General features: G+C 39.2%; 2 protein-coding genes across 4 annotated transcripts in view; one reads left to right on the top strand and one right to left on the bottom strand.

The window, feature by feature from the left end:
- Vsx2 (Visual system homeobox 2) overlaps positions 1-22,383 on the top strand; it is a 459,366-nt gene that overhangs the window by 349,414 nt on the left and 87,569 nt on the right. For all 3 annotated transcript variants that reach the window (XM_073979347.1, XM_073979345.1, XM_073979346.1), the window contains exon 6: positions 9,349-9,994. In XM_073979347.1, the coding sequence (XP_073835448.1) occupies positions 9,349-9,994 (646 nt within the window). The remainder of the gene's footprint in view (positions 1-9,348; positions 9,995-22,383) is intronic.
- Positions 16,521-17,031, bottom strand: LOC141399971 (uncharacterized). Its single transcript, XM_073979362.1, has 2 exons — positions 16,931-17,031; positions 16,521-16,864 (listed from the first exon to the last, which is right to left on the bottom strand). The coding sequence occupies exons 1-2, from the start codon at positions 16,938-16,940 to the stop codon at positions 16,599-16,601; spliced, it is 276 nt and encodes a 91-aa protein (XP_073835463.1). The 5' UTR covers positions 16,941-17,031; the 3' UTR covers positions 16,521-16,598.

Here is a 22,383-nt window from a genome sequence, read left to right as displayed (position 1 = left end):
AGAACCTCCAGAATCTACATCCACAACCACATCACCTACAATCTTCATCTATACATAACTACAGTCACACATATGTATCTACATCATACCATAACATCTTCAACCAGTTTTTAATATCCAGGATGAACACAATGGACCTCAAGGTCTCCGAGTGGAGTGGCTGCCCATACAGCAGCTGCGCATCCTATAACCTAACCTAACCTAACTGCACCCACTACATTCGGAAACATTTTGGCGCATAGTGACGGGTGTAATTTGTTTATTTGGCGGATTGAGTATTAGTCGTATGTCTATTGTGTTATTAAAATCCTAAAAATCACGACCAATAAGCCTAGCTTTAGTATCAGTCCGCTTTATAAAATGATTAGTGCGGTTGTTATTATTATTTAACTCTTCCTCCTAGGAGCATGCTAATCAATTTAACTTCCTTCCAAAAAATAATAAACTGAAATATAGATGACGTCCGGGTATATCAATGATTTTTTGGAATTTGGCTAAAAAACCAAAGCTGTCGTTTGATTGCTAGATGATTGATTGATTGCCGCTTACTAAAATCCTTAGTCTATTTTTATTCTTATTTAACTCTTATCCCTGCGTACCAATTTTTCTTTCTTTGGAAAATCCATCCAATAATGTTAATCTGAAACATAGATGCCGTCATAATTTATCAATGTTCGTTTTAGAAACTTATCAAAGCTTTTATCTCACTCCTGCCCAATAATAGTTAGGTTTAAGAATGCGGACAGTAGCCACCCCACTCGAAGACGTCTGGTTCATTCTGTATATTCGTATACTGACATATTCATCGATTACTAAATGGGACTCTCAGTAGTTTGATTTTGATCCCCAGATTGATTATTATTCGTATAACCATTGCATTGCTAAAAACCTACAAAACCTAGGTTTAGTTTCAGTCGAATTCCTAAAAAATTTTAGACCGGATTTATTCTTATTTAAGTCTTACGCCTAAAAGCATACTAATCAATTTATCTTTCATGGAAATTTGGACTATTTGGACTGAAATATAATTGGAGTTATAGCTTACCAATGATATTTTTAAACCTCCATACGGTTTAAGCCTGTGCTGTTCCGGTGACAGCGACACCACCCGAAAACCTTTTGTCTTTGTATATCCTATGTAGAGTGTCACTGATAGATTGTTGAGACGTTCGATTTTGTTGTTTTTGTATCAGAACGAGTCAGCTTTGATTATTCCACATGTCTCATAATTTATAAAGTTTCAAACAACATGGGTCACTTACATAATAGTCGCTCGAACGACTCTATCTCTTCTGTATTCTCAGATAGCCCAGTTGATTATTACAACTACATCATATCGAATGAGAGTAGGAAGCTGACTGGTGCCATTTCCTTAGAAAATCTGTAACCAGATTTATGTCGACTACGCTCCGTCTTCTCGAAGTAGACCTTATGTACTTTGCCGAAGTAGTGACACATCGTCGCCCTAACAGATTCATCGATTGATAGCTCGATCTACTAAAAGTCACCGCGAAGAATATTTAAATATATAAATACTTACATATTTTTAAGGCTTAGTTCCTCTAACAATCAACTGCCTTCTTGATAGCTAAAGTATCCCTTTGATGGACGCTGCAACTTTTACATCCCCATAGTCTGCAGTAGTGAACACCACTGTCGTGTCATCCAGAGGCTAGATACCTAGAAATACAGGGTCCTGCAACGATGGTCATAGTGATTTTCATCTCTAGCCTATCGAGATTATGGGCAGTTGTTTATATGATACGATATCACCAGCCAGATTTCCCTAGACATTCTTTAACCAGATTCTAATTATCATCTGCGGTTTGTCTTCTCGAAGTAGACCTTATTTAATTTGCCGGTGGCCTTTCTGCCACCGATTCTCTGACTCCCAACATTATCTGTTTTCAAGATTCCTGTAAGACTGAGTTCAACACCTTCAACTAATTCGGTATCTCCGCCTGGAAAAACTATAACGTTTGAATATGAGATTAACTTGAAAATTTTCTCTGGAAATGTGCTGTAATCTGATTCCGGCTATGAAGTTTGCGACCCGTATTCTCGTAGTGCCCCTTAAAATTTCGATTGACAACTTGATCGTCTGATATCCACCTTTAAGACTAGTTTCAAGTTCCCTAACCCAATTCGCCTGATTTCCCGACAGCTACATATATTCTTAGTTAGAAAAGCTTCGAAATTTGAATAAGATCGTCTGCCAGATTTTCCTAACCACATTCCAGCTATAAAGTTTGCGACATGTGTTCTCGAAATGCCCTTTGAAGTTTGCCGATGTAGTGATAAATGAGTGGTCTGGTAAATTCATCGATCGACTGATAGTCACATGTAAGACTAGCAGGCCCTAATCAATCCGCATGTCTATCCGATATCTAGAATCCTCCACTTGAAAGACTGTGCCGTTGGAATGACCTTCTACGATACGAGATGTTCTGTAACCAGATTCCAGTTGGGAAGTCTTCTCGAAGTAGACCTTATGTAGTTTCCCGCTTGCAAATTCATCAATTGATGGTTCGAGAGCCACTGCGACTGAGAGTCACCTGCAAGACTTTGTTCAAGTTCCCTAAAAACTGAAAAACTCGACAGTTGGAATGAGCTTCTACGATACGAGAGATAAGATATCAACTGCCAGATTTGCCTGTAATCAGATACAAGTTGGCTTCTTCCGTCCGTCTTCTCGAAGTAGACCTTTGCCTTTAATAAATTCATCGATTGATACTTCAATCAGCTGAGAGTCACTGCCTGTCCTGTAAGACTTGGTTCAAGTGCACTAACCAATTCTCCTGCCTTCAACATAGCAGAAATGTTCTCTTGAAAGACGTTGCAGATTTTATGAAGTTCTACGATACGAGATCACCAGTCAGATTTCCCCAAAGGGTGAATTTTTAAAGTCGACAACGTTGTCGGTTGCTCTGACTAATTTTCAAATAATTTAGAGGAGATTTACCTACATCCCGGGTATCTTTGGTTGGAATAATTACTGTGTTTAAGTCCACAACCTGCCTCTCGAAGCCTTAAAGCAGCCTTAGATGATTGAACAGGCAGATGAAGAGTTTGAAAATCCAGGATCACATTCCAAACAGCTTGCGGAGTACTTTTGGACAGGTAACTGTCTCCACACAAAACAAGGCCAGAGTTCTTACGGTAGATAGCCATAAAATCCATAACTCAATCAAGTCTTCTCTTCATTTTGTCGCTTTCCGAATCCATATTACAACCTGCCCCTCGAAGCCTTAAAGAAGCCTTAGATGTAGAGATGTGTCGTTCCGGAACGAACTAGTTCTAAGGAACTACCGGTACTAGGTCCGACTATGCGGTTCAGCTAGTTCCTTTTGCAACCTCGTTCGTTTTTCTCTCATTCTTTTTGCTCTTCTCTTTCAGTTATTTCCATCAGTTCATTTAACATCAGTTGTCTCTCTCTCCCTGTCTTCTTCAGTGAATAAGAAATCACATAGTGTCATTTCGTTTTTCATTTCTTACTAAGCTGATCTTTGCCGAATTAAAAAAAGCAATTGAAGCATTTTTAATTAGCAAAACGATTGTAAATTGGTTTTAAATATTTGTAATCTACCATGAAGAAAGCCGAAAAAAAATTATTTTTCTTTTGTTTTGATGTAGAAGAAGCACGAACGATATGAACTGAGTGAACGAGTATGAGTGTGGGTATACACATAAAGGTTGGTACTAATAGGAACTATGGAACTAACTGAACGACCTAGTTCCTTTTGCTGAACGGAACGGAAAAGATCGAACCGCAAAAGGAACGAGATTGTCCAACTCTACTTAGATGATCGAATAGGCAGATCAAGAGTTTGAAAATCCAGTAGTATTTTTGGACAGGTTACTGTCTCCACACAAAACAAGGCCAGAGTTTTTACGGTAGAATCAATCAAGACTTTTTTCATTTTGTCGCTTTCCGAATCCATATTATAGAGGATAACGACGGCAGAATTGCCAAGGGGGTTCTGGCATTCCCTTAAAATTTTACATTTGGAAAGCAAAGAAATGAAACTAATAGCTGAATGAGTCTTTTAGCACTTTTTTGCTAGCTCCTCGGCGTTAAATTTTCAACTTAGGTCTTTGAAAAAAGCTGCATTCAATACACGTAGCGGGAATTTGATAAGTTTGTGTGTAAAGAACAACTAGCATCTTTGCCGGGCCCTATGCCCTCTGGCAATAAATATCATTCTTGTAGACCTTAGCTGATAACGATATTTATTTATTATCAGAAGTCACAGTGTGGGAGAAAACAGCTAATTTTTGGAATAATGAGACTGCTGTAGCCGCTTGCCCTGTAGAAGTGACGAGCATTTACATACCTCGCATCCTAAAATTACAAGGCCCAGCTTTCCCATTTCATCCACGTAGTTCCCATTTGAGCGGAGCTCACAGTATAGCTCTTGCAGATCACTCTCTCTTATTGTTGAACCTTCTCGTGGTTGTTAAAAAAAGAGCTTATCAGCGACAGCTATGCAGGCATATCTGCACAAAGCTATGTTCCTGCTGCTTGTCTTAATCTTCGATTTTTTAAATAGGCTTCTACGGTTCGGTCGGTAGCAAACTTCCTAAATACTCCTTAATTCTTCGGAAAGATATTAAGAATTCATCCCAAGACCGCATTTACTTCTCAATAAACGTGTCGCATAGTTTTGTCCTCTGTCTTTAGAATAGACTCACAACATTTTGGCGAAGATCTCCAGTAGACATCTTCCCAGTGACATTGCTCGTCTTCGTTGCGTTACATGTGGATTGATTATGACAGTTCTGACCTTTTTTATTTTTATGACTGCAATGAGTGATAAAGACACGTCACCCCCGAAGAGTTGTTGGCTCGTATACACTTCTGACTTATTCGAATCTTTTCCTCTTCACTGCAAATGGTTGCGTTTTCGGTTTGGTCTAATGATGACGTATATTCTTTGAAGTTGGCGATATATAGCTACCATAAGTTTGCAGCTTATTGAAAATTTCCAACAAAGGGCAAAGAAGAATTTTCAAAACTTCCCCCTAGATTTCGCAAATCGACCAAGGTTTCAACGGTATTTCGATATTTTAACAAAATATACGGAACTGCTGAAATAGATCTCGCTGGAACTATTTTCAATGCAGCTCAAATTCGGGTAGGAACCTCTTAAACAAACCAGGAATTGGCTCCAAAGAATAGGATATGAACACGCGTTCATGAAAGTGAGCCACATTACAATAAAGGAATTCCCCGCTCCTCACCTACAGATGGATGGTTTATCTAGAGCAATGGTGGGCAAATTGCGAGAGACTCATGTATTTTTTACACTTTTGTGTATGAGGCCGAGCATTTCTGCCCAACAGTGATCTAGAGCAGCCAAGATCATCCATATACCTTAACGTGACAACATGATACGTGTACTCACAATGAGAATAACAATCAGTCGTCGTTGAGCAGCCGACAAGTAAACATGTGCATGGATGTACGCATAATTTAAGTGGGGACACTGAACAAAACCGCACACACCCGCCACATGTATACTGGTTGCAGTTCTAACAACCACTGAATGCTGATACAAACTTTCTTGTGATTCTCTCACTACTTTACACTCTTTTCTATTTTGAGCATCAATGATCTAGAGTCTACTTTATAAATTTAGAACTCGCTATCTAATTTGATGTTTTTAAACCGGTGATGCTCAAAATATTTTGTGCATTAGTCTCTCTGAGCGAGTCTTTCCTTTGCTAAACCACGACAGATGAGAATAAAGAGAACATATGTTGTTGCAGTCACGTTAACGTATATGGGAGATCTTGGCTGTTTTAAACTCATTAGCGTATGCTGGCTTGTCTCGTTTAGCGTACGCTGGCTTGTCTCGAGATCTTTGACGTCAACTCCCAAAACATCTGTTTCAAGTGCAAGTGTAAAATGCTTTTTAGGGTGTGCTAGCTCATCTAGTGTACGCTGGCTCATTTATACACTGCTAGTTCATTTAGAGATCGCCACCTCAACTTCTGTTTGCTAGTTACATTTGAGTTCTAGTGAACTCATCTAGAGTTCCTAACCAGAGGTGGAAGGTGGAAGTTAGGAATCCTAAATCCTCTAGAGTGCCCTAGCTCATCTAGAGTTCGCTAGCTCACACAGAGGTCGTTCTCAAATACCCTTCACTATCCTGCTATTGACCCGCAAAAAGAAAAAAATCAAAAGTTGTGTTCCATTACTTGCCTGAGGTTACCATTTCTTAACATTTTTAACCTGCAAAGCGTTCCTTAACCCCAAAAAGTGGTCAAACTGGTAGCAATTTTTAAGAGAGAGATCCAAAATTACGTTCTCTTCTACCACAGGCTGTCAGACAAATTTCTTCGGACAAAAAATCGCAGAACAAGTTTTTCGACATTTGTTTGACGATTATTTGACAATGATGAAAAAATTAACAAAAACAAAGGAAAAAATCGAACGCTGACAAAACAAAATTAAAAACAGCGAAATAAAGAAGAAAATTGAATTTTTTGTTTCATTTTGACATTGTTACCAGATCTACCATTTATGCGTTCTTTTACTTTTGTGGTAAAACTGGTCATGATAGTCCCGGTCCACACTAGCGTGAATTTCATTAAAAATTTCATGAAATTAGGCATTCTTAGATCGAATTTCCAGACCAAAGATATATTTTACGAGCGCTTAGAAGAAACATATGACCGTTGCCCTGCCCATGACATTAAAATCATTCTAGGCGATTTTAACGCCAAAATTGGAAAGGAGAAATTCAGTCTCCACAGTGAAACATCTGACAATGGTATGAGGCTGATATACTTTGCAGGTGCAAAAAACATGGAAAAAAAGGAAAACAAGAAATGAAATTGATCATGTTGTGATAGACGGAAGACATTCATCGAGCGTGTTGAATGTACGATCGTTCCGAGGCGCAAACATTGATTCGGACCACTACCTTGTTGCAGCAAAGGTACGCACCCACTTAAACGTAGCAAACAAAGTACGAACAGACACAACACGAAAGTTAGACATCGGTAAGCTGCAATCACAACAGATAGCCACAGCATATTCCACTCAACTAGCCCAATTGCTTAATCAAAGCACTCCTCATCCCGATAACATATCAGCGCAATGGCAAAGCATTGCAAACTCCATGCAAATAGCCGCAAAATCCATACTTGGATACCAGAGACTTCCACCTAGGAATCCATGGTATGATCAGGAGGGTCGTGCTGCCACCGAAGAGAAAAATGCGGCATATAGGGCTACTTTACAATCCGTAGCAACGCGTAGCGAACGAGAGAGATACAGGGAGAAAAGGAGGGAGGAGAAACGTCTTTTCCGCAGGAAAAAGAGAGAGATGGAAAAGCGGGAGTGTGAAAAAATCGAGATGGACAGGGACCAGAATGAAGTCCGAAAATTCTACCAAAGAGTCAAGCATCAAACTGATGGCTTTGGTACAGGCACATCCTCCTGTAGAGACCAACAAGGTAATTTGGTAACTGATACAGATAGTGTACTCAGGATATGGAAAGAATATTTTTCAAAACTGTTGGTATCCAATAGCAGCGAAGACGACGAAGATACCAAAGTCCCAATCCCAGAAGATGGTATTGAATGTATGCCGCCCAGCCAATAAGGCAGCAGGAGCCGATGGCTTACCAGCCGAGCTGTTCAAAACCGGAGGCGCTGATAATGTGTATTCATCAGGAAGAACGAGTACCCGACGATTGGAACCTGAGTATCCTGTGCCCCGTCCACAAGAAGGGAGATAAGACTGTATGCTCTAACAATAGGGGCATAAGTGTACTCCCTATTGCCTACAAGATCGTGTCAGGGATATTGTGCGAACGACTAAAGCCTATGGTCAACGAGATAATTGGACCATACCAATGCGGCTTTAGACCTGGCAAGTCCACCATTGACCAGATATTTACCCTGCGCCAAATCCTGGAGAAGACCCAAGAATAGCAGATGTCGATCTACCACCTTTTTGTCGATTATAAAGCAGCCTTCGACAGCCCGCTGCGTTCAAAGGTATTCCAAGGCATGTCTGAATTTGGTATCCCCGCAAAGCTCATCCGGCTTTGTAAAATGACTTTAACTGACACGAGGTCCTCAGTTAAAATAGGAAAGAACCTCTCCGAAGGGTTTGGTACCAAAAGAGGTTTCACACAAGGAGACAGCCTTTCGCGTGATCTCTTCAACATCCTGCTGGAAAAGGTTATACGAGAGGCAAACGTCAAAAGAAGTGGCACAATTTACACCAATGGTCACATGTTACTTGATTATGCTGATGTTATAGACATCATGGGCCGATCAGTAAAAGAAGTAACTGATACCTTTATGACGGTCGATGGAGAATCTGCTAAAGTGGGTCTGGCGGTTGACGGTAAGTAGACCAAGTTGATGGTGTCGACGCGCGATGCGTCCATTGAGCTCGGGCCGACTGTGGAAGTTGGTTCCTATAATATTGAGATAGTAAAAGACTTCGTCTACCTCGGCACCTCCGTAAACAGAAATGGAGATATTTTCTTAGTTCGGCCTATGGAACAAATGTTCTGTAATGGGCCAGCTAAGTAAGTAAGTAGATCGAATTTCCCACTTTAGCAATTTCATGATTTTACTCTACAATGGAACTTGATCTAGGAACGCTAATTTAATGATTTTTTTTCGATGAAATCACTCTAGTGTGGACCGGGATTTTTGACAGTTTTCTCTTTTACCACTTTTATCATTAAAAAGTAAAGGACTAGAGCCAATATCAGTCGATATTCAGGTAATATTGAATCACGACGAGAAATTTGTACTGCCGAATGTAGGGCATTGAGCAAATCTCATAATGAAAACCAAACTTAAGTCATTTTTCACGAGTCTATTAGTACGTCACCACCACCCTTCAAATTATTTCACCCCCTCCCAAACTCACACACAATCATGTTTCAAATGAATATTGAAAAATTCATTATCCTTTGACACAAAGTTGTTGTTTTTGCTTTCCTTCATGTATTTCACTTCACTTTCCCTTCTGTTTCACATTCATCATTATTATAAATCCTGTTTATAAATGTTTATTGTTCTCGTTGTTGTTGCTGTCTCCTTTGAGTGGCTTAAATCGGATTAAATGTTATGATAAATAAAAATAAAAGGATCAACATTTCGATGGCAAATTAACTTGACATTGAGCCGGCAACAAAAACAACGATACTGGGAGATGTTTTCCAAAGAAACTAAAGAAAAAAAGCCAGATTAACTTTAATTTGAAGGAAAGGATAATTTTAATTAAAAAATTGTCTTCCTTCGAATTAATGACAATTCTGCAAGGCACATTCAATAAGAGTTTTTTCTTTTTCTCTCTTATTTTTCAATTACAGGCATGCATCGAAAATCCATTGATGCTCAACACACCTTGCGTGATGATTCGGGTGTAAGTGATCCCGAAGATACAGAGGCAGATCATGAATCAAATACCCACAAACCCCAAGAATCTCTAAATAACTCCAAGGAATTGAGTTCTTCATCGGAATCATTAAATGTCGTCAGTCCCGCACCACCACCAACAAGCAATTTACCCTTGGCCTCAGTATCACCTGCTACCACACCAACAGCAACCACAACATCGACGCCTTCACCACACATCGATTTAAATTCTCCCTCACCGCTACAACAGCAGCAACAACAACAATTACAACAATATCATCATTATAATGCTCAACATTTGGCAGCAACAGGTAGGATGCCATCCTTTCAAGCTATGCAACAGCAGCATTCAACGGCCAAAGATCCAAACATTTCTTCGGCACAATCTTCTCCAAATGCAAATTTACCAATAGCATCCCAATCATCGGCAGCACCCTCTTATCACCCTCTCTTGGATGCCGCCAATGCCAGTGCCTGTGCTGGTGCAGCCAGTACCAAAGATTTTCACATGATCATGAACACAGCAGTGGCGGCGGCAGCAGCTGCAGCTGCCAGCGATATTTATGGAACGAGTTTGGTTCAGGACCCGGATACATTTAGGTAAGTTTTTGATAAATGAGAGTAACATTCGAAAAATTTTTGAATAAACTGGGTAAGTAATTAGCTTTACGGAGAATGTTGTGTATTCTGGGGATTTGGGAACTTTTCTTAGTGTTGGAAATTTCACCTAAAGAAATAAAGGAACGCAAGAAAGCCAGGCGGCGAAGCTTCTTATGTGTCGAGACCTTAAGTTTGGGAAGGTTTATGGTTACATTTTTTTTCCAATATGTCCTTAGGGGTTTTGAAATCATCCTAATAATAAATAAGAAAACCAAGATAGAGTTGCCTCCAACATCCGAAGGGCTTTTGTTCAAATCTACCACCGTACCGAGGATATATACATAAATGATCCTAACAGTACCTAGATTTATTCACAGATAGATAGATGCGAGTAGATCTTGGTTAGGATTCCGAAACTGATTAAGAAGTAAAGTACCCAGGCATTTGAAACTAAAAATAAAGTCTTATACATTTCATAGTTTATCTACGCCACTCCATCTTGATGCGATAAATGTAGAGCTGGTCGGCGCCAACAGAGTTATTTAGTTTCGAGGGAGAAAGCTCTTGTTCCATGGCAAATATAGAATGCAATAGTTCATCTATGTTTCAGTGGCTCAATTTTGGAGTTTGCTAGCTCTTTGATAGTTAATCCAGATTCCGCATCTCATCCATGATATCCTATCTTACCTAGGAATCACTAGTTAGTCTAGAGTTCGCTAGCTTATAAAAGTTAGCTAGTTCGTAGTATATAAAATTCTAGTTGTTATTCATATTTAATTTGCTATCACTTCTGAAGCGGGGTAAACGTAGGGGATGAAAGATACCAAGGACGATCCTGACCGGCTTTAACATGGCAAAGCCCAGGATTTATCTTGGTGCCTCTTTCATCTCAAGTGGACACTCACCTACCCATGGTGTCACCTGGGGAGCTGCCTTAAACGCCCGTTAAAGGTAGTGAGCTAACATGTGCCGCGCCCATAAGAACGTTAAAAACTAAAGCAGCCTACTACGAAAAAACGAAAGAAAAGAAAAACAACCCCCTCTAAAGTTGACGACCCCCGCAAACGTTTTAAGGACCATGATCTGCGAATATAAATTAGGTGCAGTTTACGCATTGGCTGATGTGCTTCAAAAGTACAAGGCCGATATAACTGCCATACAGGAAATACAATGGTTTAGGAAAGGCGCCACAACAACACCTAAAGGTGACACAATCTTTATATAGCTGCCATGACACAAAGCATGAGTTTGGTTGCGGATTTGTAGTTGGTCGGAGGTTAAAATATCTGATAGCTTCACCCTAGTGAATGAAAGACTTGCTACAACACGGTTAAAAGCTAAATTCTTCAACATCAGCTTTATTTGCGCTCATTCTCCAACCGAAGAAAAGGACGAACAGATCAAAGATATATTCTACTAGCGCCTAGAAGAAACATATGACCGTTGTCCTGCCCATGACGTGAAAATTATTCTGGGCGATTTAATGCCAAAATTAGAAAGGAAAATATCTTTGGCCCAACTGTCGGGAAATTCAGTCTCCATGGTGAAACATCGAACAATGGAATGAGGCTGAGAGACTTCGCAGCGGCAAAAAACATGGTAGTTAGCAGTATCAGATTTAAGAATCTCGATATTTATAAGGGCACTGCGGGCATCACGTTGTGATAGATGGAAGACATTCATCGAGCGTGTTGGATGTGCGATCGTTCCAAGGAGCCAACACAGACTCGGAAAGGTGCGGTGCGTACCACATTAAATGTAGCAAATAAGGAACGAACAGACACAAATCGGAAATTGGACATCGGGAAGCTGCAAAACAAAAAACATGGTAGTTAGCAGTACCAGATTTAATCATCTCGATAGACAGCTGTCTCCAGCTGTCAAAGAACAAGTAATCAAATTGGTCATGTTGTGATAGATGGAAGACATTCATCGAGCGTGTTGGATGTACGATCGTTCAGAGGCGCAAACATTGATTCGGACCACTACCTGGTTGCAGCAAAGGTACGTTCCCGTCTAAACGTTGCAAATAAAGCACGAACAGACACAACGCGGAAGTTGGACATCGATTGGCTGCAAACACAACAGATAGCCACAGCATATTCCACTCAACTAGCCCAATTGCTTAATGAGAGCACTCCTTGTCCCGATAACATAACAACACAATGGCAAAATATTGCTGCCTATAGGGCTACACTTCAATCAGATGCAACACTTAGCGAACGAGAGTGGTATAGTGAGAAAATGAGAGAGGAGAAACGTCTTTTCCGCAAGAAAAATAGGGAGATGGAAAAGCGGAAGTGTGAAAAAATCGGGATGTACAGGAGCCAAAATGAAGTCCGTAAATTCTACCAAAGAGTGAAACATCAAACTGATGGCTTTGGTACAGGCACATCGTCCTGCAGGGACCAGCAAGGTAATTTGGTAACTCATAAGGATAGTGTGCTAAGGTTATGGAAAGAGCATTTTTCCAAACTGTTGGTATCCAATAGCAGCGAAGACGACGAAGATACCACAGTCTCAATCCCAGAAGATGGTATTGAATGTATACCGCCCAGCCAAGATGAGGTAAGGACAGCAATAAATCGGCTGAAGAATAATAAGGCAGCAGGGGCCGATGGCTTACCAGCTGAGCTGTTTAAAACCGGAGGCGACAAGCTGATGAGGTGGATGCATCAGCTTGAAACCTGAGCATCCTGTGTCCCGTCCACAAGAAAGGAGATAAGACGGTATGCTCTAACTATAGGGGCATAAGTCTTCTTTCTATTGCCTACAAGAAAGTATCAGGGATATTGTGAGAACGACTACAGCCTATGGTCAACGAAATAATTGGACCATACCAATGCGGCTTTATGCCAAGAGATGCAGATCCAATCACAGGAGATAGCCACAGTATATTCCACTCAACTAGCCCAATTGCTTAATCAAAGCAATCCTCGTCTCGATAACATATCAGCAGAATGGCAAATTATAGCCCATTCCATGCAAACAGCCGCAAAATCCATACTTGGATTCCAGAGACCTCCACCAAGGAACCCATGGTATGACCAGGAGTGTAGTGCTGCTACTGAAGAGAAAAATGCGGCCTATAGAGCTACTCTACAATCAGCTGCAACGCTTAACGCACGAGAGAGAGGTATAGTGAGGAAAGGAGAGAGGAGAAACGTCTTTTCCACAAGAAAAATAGGGAGATGGAAAAGCGGAAGTGTGAAAAAATCGGGATGTACAGGAGCCAATATGAAGTCCGTAAATTCTACCAAAGAGTGAAACATCAAACTGATGGCTTTGGTACAGGCACATCCAGCAAGGTAATTTGGTAACTCATAAAGATAGTGTGCTAAGGTTATGGAAAGAGCCTTTTTCCAAACTGTTGGTATCCAATAGCAGCGAAGACGACGATAATACCACAGTCCCAATCCCAGAAGATGGTATCGAATGTATACCGCCCAGCCAAGATGAGGTAAGGACAGCAATAAATCGGCTGAAGAATAATAAGGCAGCAGGGGCCGATGGCTTACCAGCTGAGCTGTTCAAAACCGGAGGAGACAAGCTGATAAGGTGGATGCATCAGCTTGGAACCTGAGCATCCTGTGTCCCGTCCACAAGAAAGGAGATAAGACTGTATGCTCTAACTATAGGGGCGTAAGTCTTCTTTCTATTGCCTACAAGATAGTGTCAGGGATATTGTGAGAACGACTACAGCCTATGGTCAACGAAATAATTGGACCATACCAATGCGGCTTTAGACCTGGCAGTTCCACCGTTGACCAGATATTTACCCTGCGGCAAATCCTGGAGAAGACGCAAGAGATGCAGATCCAATCACAGGAGATAGCCACAGTATATTCCACTCAACTGGCCCAATTGCTTAATCAAAGCACTCCTCGTCTCGATAATATATCAGCAGAATAGCAAATTTTAGTCCACTCCGGGCAAACAGCCGCAAAATCCATACTTGGATTCCAGGGACCTCCACCAAGGTACCCATGATATGACCAAGAGTGTCGTGCTGCTACTGATGAGAAAAATGCGGCCTATAGAGCTACTCTACAATCAGCTGCAACGCTTAACGCACGGGAGAGGTATAGTGAGGAAAGGAGAGAGGAAAAACGTCTTTTCCGCAAGAAAAAAAGGGAGATGGAAAAGCGGAAGTGTGAAAAAATCGGGATGTACAGGAGCCAAAATGAAGTCCGTAAATTCTACCAAAGAGTGAAACATCAAACTGATGGCTTTGGTACAGGCACATCCTCCTGCAGGGACCAGCAAGGTAATTTGGTAACTCATAAAGATAGTGTGCTAAGGTTATGGAAAGAGCATTTTTCCAAACTGTTGGTATCCAATAGCGGCGAAGACGACGAAGATACCACAGTCCCAATCCCAGAAGATGGTATTGAATGTATACCGCCCAGCCAAGATGAGGTAAGGACAGCAATAAATCGGCTGAAGAATAATAAGGCAGCAGGGGCCGATGGCTTACCAACTGAGCTGTTCAAAACCGGAGGCGACAAGCTGATAAGGTGGATGCATCAGCTTGGAACCTGAGCATCCTGTGTCCCGTCCACAAAAAAGGAGATAAGACGGTATGCTCTAACTATAGGGGCATAAGTCTTCTTTCTATTGCCTACAAGATATTGTCAGGGATATTGTGAGAACGACTACAGCCTATGGTCAACGAAATAATTGGACCATACCAATGCAGCTTTAGACCTGGTAGTTCCACCATTGACCAGATATTTACCCTGCGGCAAATCCTGGAGAAGACCCAAGAGATGCAGTTCGAAGCCCTACTTTTTTGTCGAATATAACGCAACCTTCGATCTTTTCTTAGTTCGGCTTATAGAACAAATGTTCTGTAATGGATCAGCTAAGTAAGTAAGCACTGAAGCTCGCTAGGCCTCTATGTTTTTTACATATGAGTTGTCACTTTGCATATATGTATGTACATTTTGTATATAAAAAGTGACAACTAATATTTAAAAAACATATCGTGTAAAGTACCCATTATGTATATAGATTTCACTTGCTCATAAAAAGTTACCCAGCTGGTATATAGTTCGCTCATTTAGACTCCGTCAACTCGTTTAAGCTAAAATCACAATAAAGGTTTGAGTAAAGTTTTGCGTTAAGCGTTGATGAAAAGAAGACAATGACACCAAAGCGGAACGCTAATGTGTTTTGCTACATGAAATTCCAAAAATGTTTACCTTTCGGCTTCAAAGCCCAAGTGTATCACAACGACCCACATCTTTATTCTGTTTTTGGCCTTGGAATTCACCAGCTCGTCTAGAGTTCGCTAGTTCATCTTGAGTTCGTAAGATCATCTTGTGATCTTAAGCTCGTCTTGAGTTCGCCAGCTCATATAGAGTTCACCAAAGCATATAGGGTTTGTAAGCTCATGTAGAGCTTTTCTGCAGCTTAGCTCCCTAGCTCGTATAGAGTTTGGTAGCTCATTTAGAGTTCGCTAGCTCATTTTCAGTTCGCTTGCTCATTTAGAGTTCGCTAGCTCATTTAAGCTGGCAACACATGACACCAATGCGGAACGTTGAAGTGTTTTGCTGAATGAAATTCCAAATATTTGGACCTTTCGGCTTCAACACCTAACAGTGCAACAATTACTCAAACGTTTATTCTGTCTTCGTCTTTAGAGTTTGTCTGCTCCTATAGAGTTCGTTAGCACATATGGAGTTTGCTTTGTTTAACTAGAGTTCGCCAGCCCATCGTTTTTTTATGTCATACGTATAGAGAATATAATTCAATCAGAGTTCCCTAGTTTTTTAGATGTCTCTGACTCATCCAGAGTTCCCTAAACCTTAGTTCGTTAGATGTGAGGTTTCGCTAGTTCTTCTAGAAATCGTTAGGTCGTATATAGAGTTCCATAATTCACCAAGAGTTGAATAGATTTTCTAAATGTCTGTAACTCATCTAGAGCTCGCTATCCAATCGAAATGTTTTTATTTTAACGAGTTTCCTCTAGCTAAACTAAGATTCGATGGCTCATAATCCTGCATCCCGAAGCCTAAAGGCAGTTATCAATACATTGTAATGAAACAGGATATGTAGAAATTGAAGATCCATTGCTGCGAATATCAGTATTGATGTGACCATTTCCACACTTATCCCCAAGTGCCTGCCACCAGACAACACACCCGTACGCTAAGATGTCATACTTCCAGTGTAAAATATGTGGCGCCCAACGTTTGCCAATGGCATAGCGAGGAAACCTTATAATTAGCGAAGACCTGAACCATGAGACCTTATAATCATCGGATTATTGAAAATCTACCAGAAATTACAATTTCATTTAAAGTTCCAAGATTAACTATCGTATAACGGTATGACGCAGTCGATGCAGCAGTTTAACAAAGATTTGAGATTCAGGTTAACAGTTCTCAAGTCCACAATCTTAAAGTCCACAATCTTACTAGCTTCCCTAGTTCACATAAGTTCACCAACGAATTCCAAACTGGAGCTTGCCTTCTAACCAAATTTTACTTCCTCTTGTTTCTCCAAAGAAAAAACTCAATCATTTTGAATGCTCTGATTCTTCATTTTAATACATTTGAAGACGTCTTTTTATACTCAATCTTTGACAGATAAAAACTCTTTAGTTTTCTGGACAAGGATTAACCCAATTCCATTTGTTCCAGAGAACACATTCTGCTTTCTGGGAGTCAAACAAATGAGCACTTGGACAACGTACCAATTCAGCTCCAGCACCAGCCGACTTACACACCCAGTAGGCAGTAGGATCCCAGAAATGGCGAGTAGGAACATTTAAATTTTCATTAGCACAAGCGGGTTCATTGGTGTTATCAGGATCACAAGCCAAGACAACACCTAGCAGGGCAAATAGGGCAATCCAACAACTAACTGCAATGAAAGGAATAACTCAATTAGATTCTCAACTCCTTTAGGAGAATTTAAGTCTATGCTTACAATATTTCATGTTGCGTAGTGTGGGTTTTTCTTGGGTTTTAAATTAGTAACTTCACTTCACATGTAATTGAGAACAGTTAACATGAACTGTTACACTTTAGCCTTTTTATAGTAAATTCTCAAGTTGTAACCCTGTATGATTTCTTATCATTAATTAGTTTTCTTGTTAGCCTTGTCAGTTGGAACACTGAAAATCAGTGTATTTTTCTCATGTAACTGCATCCCGTAGCAACGTTTTTATAATACGACAAAACTCAGTGCGAGTCTCGATAACGTTATGTTTACCTAACAATATCACCATAAAGGCTTTGGAAAATGGCATAAATTGTCGCGGCACTTCTGAAGTTTACCAACTCATCTAAACCAGACGTCACCAAAAAGAGAACAGCCCAAAATGTGAATGTATTCAAACTATTGGCAACTTATGACTGTGTGTTAGTGTGTTTTTATGCACGCACGCTACAAAACAAAAACAAATCAAAACATTATCTCTTTTTCGTACGCTCTTTCTATGCATTCGGGACGTATGTGTGTAAATTGCCGAAAAACTTCGGCACCGCTGTGTCAAAGAAGAACACGTTTGATCTAAACCTCAGTGGTCTGTTCCAGAACTGCAAGAATCTACTATTTTTTACTTTTTTTCGATTTCATAAAGGAAAAATTGTTATCGTTGTAAAAAAAATTTAGATACTTGCAAGTTCTGGAACACGGAATAGGTAGCAAGGTGACAACATTAACCAGGATAAAGACGAAAACAGATACAAAACAACAGCAACAGGACGACGCCGCCACCAAAGTCCAGCATTGATCTGTTTACCTGCATATATTTCAAATGAATTTGAAATGTCGGCGTCGAATGGACGAAACGACGCAAATCTTTACTCTAGCGTTTATTCTGTTTTCGGCTTTAATCCCAATTGTAATCAACAGGTTTTATGAAACATGCGTCATTTTATTTAAATGAGACTATAAAGTAAGACCTCGGTACATTAGAGGCATGTAATTTTTGCTTATATCATTTCTGGCAAAAGAATAAAAAACGGTCGAGTCGAATTGAAACTAGATTACCATTTGCCTTTTAGACTTCTACCAGACATTACTTAAACAAGAAAATCAACTGCCTTGATATTTTACCATCTCTTCCAAGATAGTACAAAGTAATTTAGACCTATTTAGTTTCGTAGGCATTATAGTACGTTTATTTATAACCGGATTTAACAAACCCACTGGGTTTCAATTATCAATTCCATTGGGTTTACGTCAAATAAATCCTCATAAATAGGGTTAACCCTGCAAAAAGCTATAATATAAACAGGCTATTAGTTATTATCCGCAACATCAACAAGATCTTCACTGACTATTTGACGTTCTCAAATACTACTAGGGCTGCATTCTTGTTTTATGAACACGTGACATGAAAAATATTAAAATTATCGGCCGATGCATCTACCTTGGTAATTATACTATTAACAAAAATCAGCTGACTGCCATTTAAATCCTCCAAAGGTATATCTAAATGAAATGAGATTTGTACTGGATTTATTAAATCCAGTTGAGGATTTATGGCTAATCTAAATGAGCTATAATGCACAAAATCAAACTGAATTTAAAGCGCATTTAGGTATTTCAATATGGCAATTCCGTAAAAGACATCCCATATTCATATGAGGGAGAGAGCATTTTCATGCTCTAAGACACGAGGAAACAAAAAATTACAGTGCAAACAACAACAAAACAGCAATTAGATGTTTCGTATATGCAGAAACTGTCGAAATTAAATGTAGATTTGATTGCTTGAGTTGGAGTATTCCCCCATTGGCTCAACTTCATTTATTACCGTCTATTACAGAGAGTAATGTTTTTCAAAACGAACTGACAGTGTTGCAAAATTTTACTGATCGCTACCAATATCATGATTTCATCCCGGCAAAGGGAATTATCAATTGGCTTCTCAGTTTTTGAAATAATGCCGTTTTAGCGAAAAACCGAACTCTTTAAGTGTCTAGTATTCCCATATGAATGGGATTCACACTCACTTTTCGGCTTTTCCAAAGAAACACAAAATCAAAATATTCTGCAACATGTCAGCACGTATCAACTTAGAATTCATCGAATTCTGTGAGTTGAAAAGAACGTCACCACAGTTGCCTGTGAGGTTGTTGTTGGAATTTTGTTTTTAACAAAGCTCACTTGCGCGTGCCTCCGAACTGACAGTGTTGCCAAATTTTGTAATAGAGGGTAATAAATGAAGTTGAGCCAATGGGGGAATACTCCAACTCAAGCAATCAAATGTGATTGAATCTTCAACAATAAACAAAACACACATTAAATGCAAATTAACGCTGTCGTCTGTCTAGGGTATTAGGCATTTTAATTTAGTTCAATACACTCAACAAAGCTTTGTTGCCCTTTATCTTTTATTGTTTTACCAGAAATTACGCAAAATCTTTTTGCGTATCGGCTTAATTTCGCCGACGACATGCCAGTGTTTATGCCTGGGGAATTCTATACGAAGATCTCATATATCATCGTTCATAATATCTAATTTAGACTAGCTATAAATCCTCAACTGGATTTAATAAATACAGTACAATTCTCATTGCATTTAGATATACCTTTGGAGGATTTAAATGGCAGTCAGCTGATTTTTGTTCATAGCACAATTGCCAAGGTAGATGCATCAGCCTTTCTGATCGAATTCGAAACTCCAAAGAAGTTGTTGTAAATTGAATTCGTCTCAAAAAACATACCGCAAGTTACAAATTAATTGTTTAATATTGAAAATGTTAGCACATTATGCTACTAATGCTAACTAATGAGCAAATAATAAATTATTTTATTGAATTAATTGAGCTATCATGACCTAAGGAGTTTTGTATTGAAAAAGTGATATCTAGCGAAGTCCACACACATCCAACCAATATGCTACGATCGTTTCGCTGGTGGTTTAGTTCAGCTCATCAGGCATATTTAGATGTGGTGCTAGATCGTAGCATATTGGTTGGATGTGTGTGGACTTCGCTAGATATCACTTTTTCAATACAAAACTCCTTAGGTCATGATAGCTCAATTAGTTCAATTGAATAAAACTCTCACAAATTAATTACCTTCGTCCTAATAAGATAACAATTAAATAAAAATTCATAGCATGAACCCGGCTACCCCATCTGAGGTTTGAACCTGGGTTCTCTCGAACAAACAGACAATGTTGTTGAGGTCTTAGCGTTCTAAACCACTGTCAATCTATCAAACTTCCGAAGTGGAGAGCATTAGAATTCATGAAGAAACAAAACTTCGATTGCATATGTGTGTGTATTGAAGAAGGATTCTATGAAGACCAGAGACACTAGGCTGACTTGATAGTAAAAAGACTTCAAAACTACTTCAGAACTGCAATCTTGCAATAAGTTTAGTACATATATATACAAGTTTTCAAACTCAGCTTGCTTGATTAGGTGAACTAAACCACCAGCGAAAAGATCGTAGCATATTGGTTAGATATGTGTAGACTTCGCTAGATATTATTTTTCAATACAAAACTCCTTAGGTCATGATAGCTCATGTTTTGGCACCACACCAATAATCTCCGGCACCTGCGATCTCCTAACCAACTCAATTTCACTGTGATTTCCCGCACCGTCGATCAACTCTTTTTGCTTTAATTCTCTATATGGGTTGGGACCGAAAAAGAATTCACTAGCCTCACGGGGGCAATAATAAAGAAACACTTGGTCAGGACCGAAAACAATCACCAGTCTCACGGGGGCAGTAACAAAAAGGGTTCCCAGCGGGAAAACCAAATTAATGCACACAATCCGATGGGACAGTTCGCGTATACCCAAATAATTGCTTTTACCGAAGTATTCCACTCGCGCCAATTACCAGTCAAACCAAAAAAAAACTCGATTCACTTTGTTTATCGATTTTTTCAATTCACAGAGTATTTTTTATTTCAATGATTATGTTAGTTATTTTTACAAGTTGTTTCTTTTTCGTTTATAAGCGATTACAAATTATGATTTTAAGCCGACGTGAGGTACAAAAAGTAAACAAATTATTTTTCTATTCTATGCAACCGATGTTGCTTCTTTATGTTCGATACGACTACTAACTTAACTCACTCTCTTTGATCATGAACAAAAAAGAAAAGTAACGATAATAAAAGGAATTAGGGAGAACTGACAACTAACTTCAGTGTTGGCACTTTCGTACGTTCATGTCCGCAGAGATGGAAATAGGCTATATTTACACCTGAGTTGATTTTATTTAATATTGGCCTTGATGTTCATTCTAAATATTCTGCGAACATGAACAGCTCAATTAAATAAAACTCTCACAAATAAATGACCTTCGTCGTAATAAGACAACAATTATATAAGAATTATTTTATGGTTTCTTCTTCTTTATTTGCCAATCCGTATTCGGACGTTAGCGATCATACAATTACAATTTAGTGTTACCACATTTAACTTAACTAATTGTTAATATTATTATACAATTAAATGACATGTTATATTCAATTATCGAAAGGCTTCAGGCTCTGGCGGCATTCAAAACTACTTGCTAATAATGTTGAATTGTCGGCATAACGAATGTTATTAATTAGCGTGTTGTTTACAGCAATACCAATGTTCTTTTTAGCTATGGATTCTGCAAATATTTGTTCTGAATATATATTGAATAAAAGGGGAGACAGAACGCATCCTTGTCTTACTCCCTTTGAAATTTGAACATTGTCAGTTGTTTCATCATCCACTTTAATATTTGATAACTGATTCCAATATAATTTTTTGATGCATCTTATATCCCATTCGTCCAGCCCAATAGAAGTCAAGATATTCATCAGTTTGTCATGCTTCACCGTATCAAATGCATTCTCATAATCCACGAAGCAAAGAAATACGTCCTTTTGAACTTCGCGACATTTTCGTATTAATACGTTCAGTCCAAGTAATGCTTCACGAGTTCCCATGCCTTCATTGAATGCAAATTGCGTCTGGCCCATATGTACCTCACATAGTGGGTATATTCTTCTATGTATTATTTTTAGAAATATCTTCAGGGCATGACTCATTAAACTAATTAATCTGAAGTCACCATACGTCTTCGCATTATTTTTCTTGGGCATTGGTATAAACGTTGATTGGAGCCAATCTTGCGGATATTCCCCTGTAATATAAATTTGGTTAAACAACTTCAATAACAGTTGTTTATTGTTGCCTTCTATTAGTTTGAGTATTTTGACAGGTATATCATCAGGGCCCGGTGCCTTTTTGTCTTTCATAGATTTTATTATCGATTCTAATTCTTCCTCATTGATTAGTCTTTCTGGAAAGCCGATTTGGTAAGTATTGTATAGGAGCTGAGTTCGAATTTCGTCTGCGACTAAAATTCTGTTATATGTTTTCCATAGTTTTTTCTTATCCTGACGTTCGTAGTGGACTACGTTATTA

This window comes from Musca autumnalis, unplaced genomic scaffold (assembly GCF_047663935.1).
Source record: "Musca autumnalis isolate F117 unplaced genomic scaffold, ASM4766393v1 scaffold_3, whole genome shotgun sequence".
Classification (NCBI taxonomy): domain Eukaryota; kingdom Metazoa; phylum Arthropoda; class Insecta; order Diptera; family Muscidae; genus Musca; species Musca autumnalis.
Note: the sequence above shows the minus strand (reverse complement) of the source record. Positions and strands in the feature narration are given on the sequence as shown.